Raw genomic sequence first — 12,942 nt, 5'->3', positions numbered from 1 at the left:
TCAGCTTTGGATTTCCATATGCATGCAGACAATTTCTACTTTCTTGCAGTGCAAGATAAGGCTGGATTCTCATTCCAATCTAAGTAGTAAAAATTTAACATATAGATTTCAGTGTTGCCTTGTCATAAGGTAGCAGTGAGTTGGAAAGTGAAAAATTGATATGATTATGATTCTTAAAATCTTGCATGTGTTGGATAAAGCTAGAAATGAACCTGGAAATATTCCTACCTCAAAGCTGCCCCTCACATTTATTCTTTTGCTCACTTACTGTATCATTGTTTATATTCATTGCTGGGCTTTCTATTTTGCTTGAAGCATAACATTTCAGGGGAAAGCTACCCTTATTAAAAATACACCATTTGTAAATACTCATTGAGAGAATGATCCACATACAGGAGTGACAAGACTGTCAGAGAGAAGACCCTGTGTTCATCAGTACTAGAGAATGGTAAAATCACCATTTAGTCATTGTGTGTTTTGATCATTCTTATTCTAGGTTTGGATTTGGTCCAAGTGTGTGTTTGCATCCATGCACATGCGCGCGCACACACACACACACACACACACAAAAAGAGTCGGGCACATCCAAATATTTTCCTCACAATTTGGACGCTATGGTGCAGTGGCTATAAATACCAGTTAAATTCCTAGTTTTGCATAAAAGCCATGGAATAAATGAAGTTAATAATATGTCGCCATTGCTAAGATTATTGTTCAGTGTGTGTGTGTGTGTGTGTGATGCATATGTGGATGTGCACACATGTATGTGTGCATGTGTGAACCTGAATGTGTATTGGTGGAGTTCATGGATTCTTAGCAACTGTGGGATAAGGAGACATTCAACAACTGAACCTCTACCTGCAGTTTCATTCCTTGCCAGGAAAAGCTGCATCTGTTGAATCTCTGCCAGTTTACAGAGTTGGATCCTTGCCCAAACTGTCTTGAAATGCTGAAGTAGTAGTCACTGCAGTAGTATCAAGGGGCTGGATTAAAATGTTGTCAGTTGCTTTACTGTATCAGGAAGCAGGGACTTAGAATGTTATAGCAAATCTAATACCCTCAACACAAATAAAGAAGTCTGATACAGGTTTTTTGAACTGGGTTGAGTAGCCCGTGGGTTCTTCCCATCACATGATCTACAGACTGGCAGAGACTCTCCAGGGTCTTGGGCAGTGCTTCTTCCAAGCTGTTCTGAAGATCTTTGGGATTAAACCAAGGAATTTCTGCATGCAATGCATATTCTTTACTACTGACCTACTATGACCCAACCCCATTTAAAGAGGCATTAAACTGACAGTTTTAAAAAGCTTAGAACTGATTCTACTTCCCTTCCACCCAGCCCCAAAATATAAGTTGTTGGGGTTTTATTTGCTTTAGAAGTGATCTGAGTGAATTTTCACATGGATGCCCATTTCTGCCCAAATGTGTGTATCGAGCATCTGACTTTTCTGTAATTTTAGTATAACATCCATGTGAGTTCCAGCCACCTCATTAAAAGAGCTTTTTAAAGGAATGGATGTTCCTTCTACAAGCTTCTGCATGCCCTTAATAGCTTTACTTTTGTACAGCCTTTATTTAGATTTTGTCTTGTTTTTCATAGCTAAAGTAACAAGTACTTCAGAATCGATCTTTGTTATGATCATTAGGTTCTGTCTCCTGACCTACATTGTCCAGGGGAACATGCCAACTCCATACAGAATAATGATTTCACCATGTTTGCAGTTGTATAACACACACACACAGAGGAAACTCCATGTTGTCCAGTTGGAAGAGCAGTATGTTTCTATGCAGTTTATTGCGCTGGGGCTGATTTCGACATTAAAGAGAGATTAAAGCGCATTTAAAGCATCCTGCAAATGAAACGGAAATGGCGACTAACTGCGCGAATGATTATCACACACAATTGTGCAAATAAAGTGATATCAGAAATGCATTGTCGCTGAAATCCTGAAAGTAAAAAGATGCACATTAATGCTTCTTTGTGACCAGTTTAATGGCGGGTTTTGTGAAATTGTTATGCGTAATTATGCAATTTTTCAGATATTCACAGGATATACTCCCGATTTCCTTTGTCTGGTAAACGTCTATGACATCTTTAATTTACTGTATATCTTATTCTTCCTCCAAAGAGGCAAAGGCAGTCCTTTAAGACAGTCACTCCTTTAATTTTTATCCTGCCTTCATTCCGAAGAGCTAAAGACAGTGAAGAAGATGCTCTCTTCCATCCTTATCCTCACAAGAACCCCATGAGATAGGTTAAGACAAAAGAGTATTAGTTGTTCCAGTCCCTTCAGTAAGCTTTGTGGCTAAGCTAGAATTTGAACCTGTGTTTCTCTATGTACACTACACTACAATAGGATACAATAGGATCTGCTGGTAGATCACTGGGTAATGAGAAGCAGAGACTGGAAAAATAACCTTTTTAGACTTTTGCTCTCCAGAGACTAGTATTCAGCGTCCTATGGATCAGTAGTACTAAGTAACCTATGCTGAAGTTACATAGTACCTCTGATCCTGGAAATACTATGCACCCTCAGCATTACAACCATTCATAGCCTCATCCTGTTCTTTCAGGAGACATGTTAGTGTCACATCAGTTATGCAGTCCTTTATCTTGTAACTGCCATATCACCATCTTCTTCCCTTAATTTTTTTTAGCCAATTGAATAATAAACCATCTCTTGCAAGTTTCATTTCAGCGATGCCTATATGGCCCAGGGTTGAACAGAGCTCTGTTAAATGCTATTTGTGTCACACTTGTGCTATTTACATTGGAAACGCTCCATTGGCTTCAGCCCTGGATGCTGAGAACTCTTTTGCTGACAAAAATATTTAAAGGGTATGTGGCTGATCAAATGCATATGTGAAGGCCGAGCTTGGTTGGCTCTTCAACATGCAACCTTTTCTCTCCCCTTTTCTCTCTTTCAGCTCTATATTCAAGCCTGGCGTCCTGAGAATTTGACCTTATCCATTGCCAGAGCTGCATATGATTCCCACCCTCTGAGGCTACAGGGAGTAAACAGAGGGGTATCATACCAACAATACCAGCCTGTGGTGATGCTGGAGCAAGCCTATATTGTCCAGTGGGATGGCAGAGCACCAGAGGAGGTCATCCTTTATCCAGTCAACTTCAATAGGTAGTTAACTGGAGAACAATATGTGTTTTAGATGAAATTTGTCTTTGCTGACTTTTTTAAAAGGTGTAATTTATGCTTCCTGGGACCCTTATGCTAATATAGCAATATGATTCCATTGTGGATGGATTCCAGTATCCATCCACTACCATGGCAACATCCTATGGAACCATAGGATTTGCAGTTTATGGATGGATATTTAAATGTTTCAACCACAAGAGCTCTACTGCCTTACCAAACTACAAGCCCCATGATTCCATAAGATGTTGCCATGGCAATTAAAGTGGAATCAAAATGGTTTAATTGTGAAAGGGATCCTGATTATTTCATTTATAAACTCCTGGAAACATTGGCCTATTTAAAAAACAACAACATGTTAACAAAAGAGGGGAAAATGCATCTGCTTTTAACTTCTGCTGCTATTTCTCTGATGTGCAAAGCTGTTTCTCCTTCCAAGATTTAAGTTACTGTTGGCATCTTGGCTTCAAGATCAAATCCAAGGGATCCCTGGCATGCTCAATCTCATTAGTTTACATTAGCTGCTGAACTCATGATTAATTTCCCATCCACGGTTTCTGTGTGTATATATGTGTAAAGGGCAGCAGTGGTTATGATGAATGCCTTTGCAGGGTTATGTGTTTTCCCCTCTAGTAGTTTAAAAACTGCACTTGCTATTTAATTTTTCTGTTATGTAAAGCTAAAAGAACAAAACACAGGACTTTTCTTTGCTGAAAAGGTAGCACATACCAAATCTGGGCATTTCTCCCACCCCGTCTTCTTTGTTTTCTGTTAAGTAAAATTTAGAAGGTATTCAGTACTACCCTGGAGGCTTTTCTGTGTTGTACTTATTACTGCTTTTTTCTCCTCTGTAATAGACTTTGTGCATAATTCCTTAGTTGATTAGATTCTCAGTTAGTAATCCAGTTGAGATTACTGTTTTTGGGGAGGTACGGGGGCTGGTAAATAGGCTCTTCAGAAAATGAGGTTGTACAAAATCCAGTCCTTGCATTGTTACCTCTGAGCCTGCAAAAACACTCCCCTCCATATGCACTTCAACATTTTATGTGACACAGTCATAGAATCACAGAATCGTAGAGTTGGAAGAGATACCCAAGGGCCATCCATTCCAACCTCCTGCCATGCAGGAACTCATAATCAAAGCACCCCAAACAGATGGTCATTCAATCTCTGTTTAAAAACCCCCAAAGGAGATTCCATCACATATATTCCAACAAAAAGTGTTTCTAGGTTTTTTTTTTCTTACAATGCTGTAAAAATGAAAGTATAAGTAATACAATTTTAATATTTCCAGAGAGCTGGCCTTGCTATTCTATACCCTCTAAGTTTTACATAATAAAAATCAGAGAAGAAGAACATGAAATCTGGAATGGAGTGAATGTCCAACTTTGCTGTGTGTTGGCCACAAGCTTTTGCAGACTACAGTCCACTTGCTCAGATGCATGAGAAATAATCTCAGAAGTTCAGGCCATTGTGATGCAGTATTTTGAGTGCTGGACTAAGACTCAGAGACCAGGGTTCAAATCTCCATTTGGCCATGGAAGCCCACTGGGTAACGTTGGGCAAGTTGTTCCCATTCTGTTTCAGATGGCAATGGCAAAATCCACTGAACAACACTGTGATAGGGTTGCCATAAATCAGAAATGACTTGAACAACAACAACAACAACAACAAATGTTGAGGATGGAATGTGGAGTGCAGAAACTGTTGTTGTGTGCTTCCAAGTTGTTTCTGACTTATAGCAACCCTAAGGCAAACTTATCATGGGGTTTTCTTGGCAAGATTTGTTCAGTGTGGTTTTTGCTTTTCCCTTCTTCTGATGCTGAGAGATTGTGACTTGCCCAAGGTCACTACAATTAAACTACAATTTTATTTTAACAACACTGGCCCGAAACAAACATGACGATAAAAACATATTTAGGCATTGAGCATGACAGTAAACAGAAGTTGGATAAGTGTATGTTCTTGAAGTGGTTTTTTTCTTCCAAGATGTATCCTGTTTCAAAGGGGTGTCTGTGCTGTGCAATGGTTGGGAGGAAAAATATGATGATACTGTTTGTTGTTAACTGCCTTCAAGTTGATCCCGACTAATGTCGACCCTGTGGATGAGACACTTCCAAGACTCCCTATCCTCCTCTGTTCTGCATAGGTCTTGCAAATTCATACCCATGACCTATTTAATAGAGTTCATCTATCTAGCATACAGTCTTTCTCTTTCTACATCCCTCCACCTTTCCTAGCATTATTGTGTTTTCCAATGAGTTGTGCCTTCTCATAATGTGAGACCTCAGCTTTATCATCTTGGATTCCAGAGAGATTTCAGGTTTGATCTGTTCTAGGACCCATTTGTTTGTCTTTTTTGGCTTTCATGGTATCATCACCACTCTTCTTCAGCACTCCTTCTCAAACGAATTGACTTTCCTCCTATCTGCTTTCCTCACTGTCCAGCTCTTGCAACCATACTTAATGATGGGGAATACTGTAGTATTTTGATCCAAGGTGCGGGAACTGTGTTACTATTTCAATTTCCTCATTGTCTAGGTTGAACTTGTGTAGATCCTCCATGGTCATTATTTTTGTTTCCTTTATGTTCAGCAGTAATCCTGCCTTTGCATTTTCTGTGTACTCTATGGTAAATTCAGTGGGCGAGTGTCTGTGTTGCGTTGTAAATGGTCTCCCAGTTCCAGTTCTTGGTGCCTTCATTGAAAACAAAACAAAACACACACAACAAAATCAAATGATTGGGGAGCAGATTAGTGGACACCTCTGCCTGTAATGCATGAGAACTACTGTCACAGCGAGCAGATACTATTGATTTATGGGAACAAATAATCTGATCTTGTAAAGTCAACTTCCTTTGGGAAATTTTCAGTGTGGATTTCCTGTCACTTTAATAAATCACTACTCCAGAATATTTTGTTTTTGTTTTGTGTCACATCATAATATGAGAAGTGGTGTCAGCTCTCCAGTAACACTGGGAAGAAAACTTCCACCGGGGAGATCTTTCAATGTAGGGTAATGAAATATCCTCAGCTACACAGGCTCCTCAAGTATAGTGGCAAAAATTAAAAGGTGGAGGGTTGTAACCTCTGCATAAGGGAACCTCTGACATCTTGTAGAATACAGTTTAAGGTAAAGACTATTCCAGAAGGAAGCACTGAAAGACTAGTGTCTCCACACATGTCTAAAGGAGAGGTTTAAATTGTCCATAATAACATGAGAAGAAAAATATGAAGTTGAAGGCTTTCATGGCTTCCATAGTTTTCTGTGGTTTTTCAGGCTATGTGGCCACGTTCTGGAAGAATTTATTCCCGATGTTTTGCTTGCAACTGTGGCTGGCATTTTCAGAGGGTGGTGGCATGGAAGAGTATGGAGTATATATACCTGTGGGACCCTTATTTGGGAGGAAGTAAGGTGTTTTTTTACGTGTCAGTGGTGGAGTTAACTTGTGTGTTGTCCTCACAAAAAAGGGTCCTAGTTCAAGACCACTTTAACTGCCATGGCTCCATCCTACCGATTTATGGCTTTGTGAGGCACCAGCACTCTTTCAGACCTTGGAGAGCTTACAAATCCCATGTTTCCAAAGGATGGAGCTGCAGTACTTAAAGTGGTGACAAAGTGCATCATTTCTACAGTGTAGAAGCACCTTTAGTTGGCACAGAATAGGGTAATTCAAGGGAAACAGTCTTGGCTTCTGCTGCCTTATGTTTTGCTTGCTAGTAGGCGACTGATATTTTTCTGCTTAAAGTGGCAATTTTTGTCATTCTTGAGGATGTTCCTTAGGTTAAATATATCACGATCATTTGCACCTGGGTCTCATTTTATTAAGCGAAAAGAGTTGGAATGGGAATGGGGCTTTAAGAAACCCCATGGTTGATGATTAACTATTTGACATGAGGAAGAATGCAGAAAATGCCTATTTTGCAAAAGCAGGAAATATGATTGACATGTTTAATAGTAATCTCCTGGTCTTGCTAAGCACAGCATGATAGCATAATGAAGTTATTTTTACCCCAGTGGACCTAGATAGTGGGGGATGTGGATGTTTTTGGAGCGGCAACCATAATGTATCTGGAAGAAATATCCAACGTTGGCTAAGAAAAGATCATAGGGGAAATTAAGAATTTTAACATTGGGATTTAGACAGTTCCTGAGGTCATCTGTAATTCTGACACTGAAGATGTGTGTGTGATTAACTCCTCTATTGTCCTTGGGATATGAGAGGTTTGCCAGAAGAGTGTAAAGTGGAATGAGCTTGAAAAGATTTGAACCTTTTGAGTTGGCATAGCTTTATTAATTGGCTCTGACAAAATATCAGTGCCTAGTTCTGACTGCTAAATCTTTAACAGGGTATTTGTATATATGTGTGTGAATGGCCTACATACCCTAAAGGCACCAGATCCCATCTGATCTTGGAAGCTAAGCAGAGTCACCCCTAGTTAGTACTTGAATGGCCAACCGCCAAGGAATACCAGGTGCTGTAGGCTATATTTCAGAGGAAGGAACTGACAAAACCACCTCTGAGTATCCCTTGCCTAAGAAAATGTTATGAAATTCATGGAGTCACCATAAGTCAACAGAAGACTTGAAGGTGCCTACCCACACATGTATGTATATAAGTATGAATGTATGTGTTGGAAGGGACAGTAAATGATGCGGCTAGAAGAATTCCCCTATCTGGAAAAGTATTTAGGACTATTTAGCTTGTGGGGGGGGGGGGGAAGCATATTGTCCCTCTCTCATATAATGAGCATTCAGGGTCAAGCATATAAAATACAGTAACTTATATTAATATTGCACCTGACAGATTTTGTTGTGTGATAATGTGGAATAGAAATTGATTAAATTGGCTTTAGCCAATCCACACTGCAGAAGTAATCTGCTTTGACACCACTTTAACTACCGTCGCTCAATGCTGTGGAATTCTGGGAATTGCAGTTTGTTGTGGCACCAAAGTGGAATTGATGTACATGAGATAGTTAACACTGTGAAGGTGAAAAATATTTGAAGGGAGTGCAGAAGTTAAATAAACAAAAGCCTTCTGGCTTTTGTAAGTGGCATAACTATTCACTCCCCTAGTCAGTACTTGGTAGAAGCATTTTTGGAAGCAATTAGAGCTGTGCGTCTTCTTGGGTGAGTCTCTACCAGCTTTGGCACATTTGGATCCTGCAATTTTTGTCCCTTCTCTTTGGCAAAATTGCACCACCTCTGCTAGGTTGGATTGGGAATATTGGTGAACAGCTACTTTCAGCAGATTTTAACAGGACTGAGGTCTGAGCATTGACTGGGCTGCTCAGGTTCTTCTTTTTAAAACACTCAAATGTTACATTGGCTGTGTGTTTAGAGTCATTGTGCTGCTTGCAGAGTGGAACAGATTTTTCTAACTATATGGTTCCTTCCATCTTACCCTCAGTCTGGATCATTCTCCTAGTTCCTACTGAGGAAAAGCATCACCATAACATGATGCTTCCACTGCCATGCTTCATTATGGAAATGGTGTTCTTAGGGTCATGAATATTGTTGGCTTTGCAACACATATAGGTTTCCCCCCAGCAAAGCCAAATAGTTCAATTTGGGTCTCATCAGACCATAAGATCTTTTTTATATGTTTTCTGTATCTCCCACGTACCTTTTTTGCAAATTCCAAATGGGCTTTGATATGGGTCTGTTCAAGCAATGGCTTTCTTGCCACACTCTTGTTAACCTCAGCTATGGTCCAAAGCATTGCAGAAATAATCCAGTTTGAAACTGCTTTAACTGCTGTGGCTCAGTACTAGGGCATTCTGGGAACTGTCATTTTGTGAGACATTTAGCCTTCTCAGTCAGAAAAGTCTGGTGCCACAATAAACTATATTTCCCAGGATTCCCTAGCACTGAGCCAGGGCAGCTAAAGCTGTCTCAAACTGGATTATTTCTGCTGTGTGTTTTGGACCCATGCGGAGCTACTGAATCATAATTGTTGCATGGACAGTTTCTCCCAACTCAGCAGCCATATGCTTTGGAAGGGTTAGAGAAGAGCAGCTACTGCAGCAGCCAACACTTTGTGCACATTCATAGCCAGCTTCAGGAGGTGGTTGGCAGCCATGATTATGCACTCACCTTCTTCCTCCTGGAAAGCGGTATTTGGCAATGTGGAAAATAGTTCATGTGACCATGGATTGCCAAAGCACTATCATGGGGAAATGTATGATAAGAAATGATGCCAACCTGGCATGCTTCCATTCTTAAACTAGTGCAGTTGTGATGGGACAGCAGGTTGCTGTGATGAAGTCCTAAACTGGTTCTGTTTGTACTTTCTTTTGGCTTCCCCAACTTGACAGTTTCCATATTCTTTATTTATAACCTCCATAATTCCACTGCTAGCTCTTATGAACATTTAAATAAATTTCAGCTCCCTTCCTCTTGCACTAAAATACCAGTATATCAGAATCAAAGGTAGAATACCAGCCACCTATATATTTTTCCTGGTTTTTCTGCATTTTAAAAGGTGTTTGTGAGCCCCAAGGATAAAAATAATAATAAATTGGCCCCTGGACTTGACACAGATGCCCATCCCTTGCCTAAATGGAATGTAACTTCACAAAAATATAAAGAAATGGTGAGGCTCAAGAGACTAAGCATATTAAAAGCGGAGTTTGCCAAAAGGAGAGTTTGCGGAGGTGGATAGGTGCAGTTGGCAAGGCTGGATCAGAACCTGGCCAAGAAGTAAACCTAAGGTAAGCATTTGGTACAGCAAGCTAAGACGTGCTTCCCTGAGAACTTTTGTCTTTGCTTGTTTTGAAAGGACAAAATTGAATTGGTATTCTTAAATTCAATAAGCTGGCTAGGTTGGATGCATGATTTAATTGCAAGCTGAAATGCTTTCAGAGTCAAATGGTAAGAGGACTGAAGAGGCAGGCTGTATTTACCATTTGTAGTCAGAAAGGTGACAGTAAATAGGATTAAGCACTCAGTAGTACTAATAAGCCTGAGCATGTTTGAGACTTGGTTAGTTGCCTAAAGGAGAAGCAGTTGCAAACTTCTCCTCTGGGCATTTCTTCAGAATGGGTTCCCAGGTAGAAAACGTGTCTCCATATGGATTTATATTTATTTACCCTTATCAGGGTAAAATGCATAGTTATTCTTTCTCTGCATTTTATCCCTTCAGCAATGTGGAATAGTCTGGGAGAGGGGTCAGAGAAATAGGCTTCACAGCTGAGTGAGGACTGGAAACCTTCCTTGGCAGAAACACTAATGACCACATAATGTGGTATATCCATTTTGTTAATATCCATTGAGACATTATTATGCATTGGATGCTGAATTTGAGACTTAAGAATATCATTGGGAATTCAACCATTGTGCCACACAAAGGAACCAAAAGGTTATAATAGCAGAGAAGCTTCTTAAAAGTGTAGGCCAGAGCAGATATTCTCTCTCTTGTGTGTCTGTGTTTATTTATGTGCCTAGAAGTTGACGGTCAGTTTATAGCAACTCCATGAATTTCATAGGGTTTTATTAGGCAAGGAATTCTCAGAGGTGGTTTTTGCCATTTCCTTCCTCTGAAATCAAGCCTGCAGCAGCTGATATTTGTTGGCAGCCAAGTACTAACCAGAGCTGGCCCTGCTTTGCTTCCAAGATCAGACACGATCTGGTGCCTTTAGGGCATTAGATATTCTGACCCTTCTAAAAGTGCTCAGACTTGCTCATTAGCCAGGCAACAAGGAGCATTTCACTTTGTTCCATGGGACTGCTGTGCATTCTGCTTTCTCCTTGCAGTTTTTATGGGATGCTTCTAAAGGGGAACCCCTGTTACATGTATTTACCAGCCTAGCAAATTCATCACAGTGTTGTTTTTTGCTGTCATGGAGAGGAAGAGTGCTTATAGGATTGTTGGCTATAACTCAACTACTCAAGTTTTGCTTTGACTATATATTCCTGCATTGCAAGGGTTTGGACTATATGGCCCTTTTGTGTCTTCCAACCCTATGTTTGGATAGAATAAGTTTGTAAAAGTTCATATTAGGAGTGTTATTCCAAAAAACTAACTTTTCCAGCTATGGAAGGGACTTTGTAAGCTAAGATTCATAAAATCATTTGTTTTTCTCTGGAAATTTTAGCGATTCTACCTCTTGGGATGGAAAGCTGCCGTTAATGTCGGCTGAGCCGAAAGTGTTTCACTATTAATTCTTATCTAAACCCTTGTCGTTTTCTCTGCGGTGTAATTGGCATTGGAGACAAGCAGGATGAATTGGCAGGCTCATACTCTATCTTGGACCAACAATAGCAACACTAACCAGAGACCCGTGCAAGAAGCTTATCTTAGCTGGTTCACTGCAAGTCAGTTAAGATTAAAACTAACTGGGCAGAACAAAAGACCAAAAAAAGATTCTTTTAAGTGCCTGTTCAGTCTTAATGCTCTGGCAGTGGAAGTGGAGAAATGTTTAACATAAGACTGGAAGGAATGCAGATATTAAAATTCTTAGATTTATTGGGTTGACCTCAGATGGAAGACTTTAGGGTGGTAGGATTTGGCACAGAGTGCCACCTAGAAATTGCTGGCGTAGTACAGTAGCTGAGGCGGGAACAAAATTTAAGGGAGGAAATGAAAAATTGCCACTCTTGGCGAGATTTACGAATGTTCTATAATAAATTCTAGTACTTAGGAGAGCACCCTGTATTGCATCCAAAGAAGTGGATTTATATCCATGAAAGCTCATGTGGAAATAAAATAGTTAGTTTTAAAGGTGTTGCCACATTTATTTTTCTTTTCTCCCCTTCCCTCTTTTCCATCTTTCTTTTAATGCAAGGGGTTAAGGGGATATATGCCCCCCAGCAGAATCTGCCTGCCTTCTTTGCTTCCATGTTCCCCAAACGTATCCCCAACATTTTGGAGTCAATCTTGTTTTACAGGTGTAAGGACCAGTAAGGGCTTCAAAAACAGCCTTAGGGGTTGTATGTGTCCTGTCGTCTCTACTTTTCCCACCCAGGATCTAATAATTCAAAATATGTGATGAGCCATTGCCATATTCCAACTTTCCCAGCCTTTCCACCCCTTCCTTGGCCGCTATTTGCAAAAGCAGGTAAAAGCGAAGAATACAAGACTATTTCCACATTCTGTAGTATTAGTGTATTGTGGGGCAGCAAGGAAGAAAAGATGTACCAATACCAGAGGCAATAAGCTGGAGAGTGCAAACAAGGGATAGATCTTAATAGAATCACATTTGGCCCCATACAGACAGGCCAAAATAAAGCTGCTTCGGGTCACTTTGGAGGTTTGCTGTTTAAATGTTGCATGCGTCCTAAGAGTTTGGAAGCCGTACCAAAGCCTCAATCCAATCCTAAGGACTGGAACACAGCTTTGGCACACCTTCTCTTAGGATGCATGCAACATTTAAACAGCATACCTCCAAAGTGACTCAAAGCAGCTTTATTTGGCAGTCTGTATGGGGCCATTTGTTAGCTTTCTGTGGGTAACTGACTGGACTAGATAGGCCAGTGGTTCACCTTTTCTTTATCACAAAACCCCTTTAAATATCTTTTGTTACCACAGACCACCAAGACTTAAGACATAGAACCCTAAAGTTCATCACATGGGGACTGGACGGGTTCAGGTGCGCAGCAGATCACTTTCCCATCTTTGTCTCAATTGTGTGAAAACATTTCAGAGACGTCACGCTGTGTCCCATCATTTAAGTGGAATTGTATTAATGTGAACTCGCAGTAATACAAAATGACAGGACAATTCCACTTCAGTGACAGGACAATGACAGGATAAGCACAACATCATGTCAAAGTCTTTCATGCAGTC

At 40.3% G+C, this 12,942-nt stretch overlaps 1 protein-coding gene across 1 annotated transcript in view; it reads left to right on the top strand.

The window, feature by feature from the left end:
• LOC149307385 (cell surface hyaluronidase CEMIP2-like) overlaps positions 1-12,942 on the top strand; it is a gene marked incomplete at its 5' end in the record, with an annotated part of 76,640 nt that overhangs the window by 41,629 nt on the left and 22,069 nt on the right. The window contains one exon of the mRNA XM_089539058.1: positions 2,929-3,137. Coding sequence (XP_089395184.1) covers positions 2,929-3,137 — 209 coding nt within the window. The remainder of the gene's footprint in view (positions 1-2,928; positions 3,138-12,942) is intronic.

This window comes from Sceloporus occidentalis, unplaced genomic scaffold (genome assembly GCF_023333645.1).
Source record: "Sceloporus occidentalis isolate IW3139 unplaced genomic scaffold, rSceOcc1.0.p SCAF_9, whole genome shotgun sequence".
In the NCBI taxonomy this organism is placed as follows: Eukaryota; Metazoa; Chordata; class Lepidosauria; order Squamata; family Phrynosomatidae; genus Sceloporus; species Sceloporus occidentalis.
The sequence above is the reverse complement of the archived record's forward strand: the minus strand, read 5'-3'. Positions and strand labels throughout refer to the sequence as shown.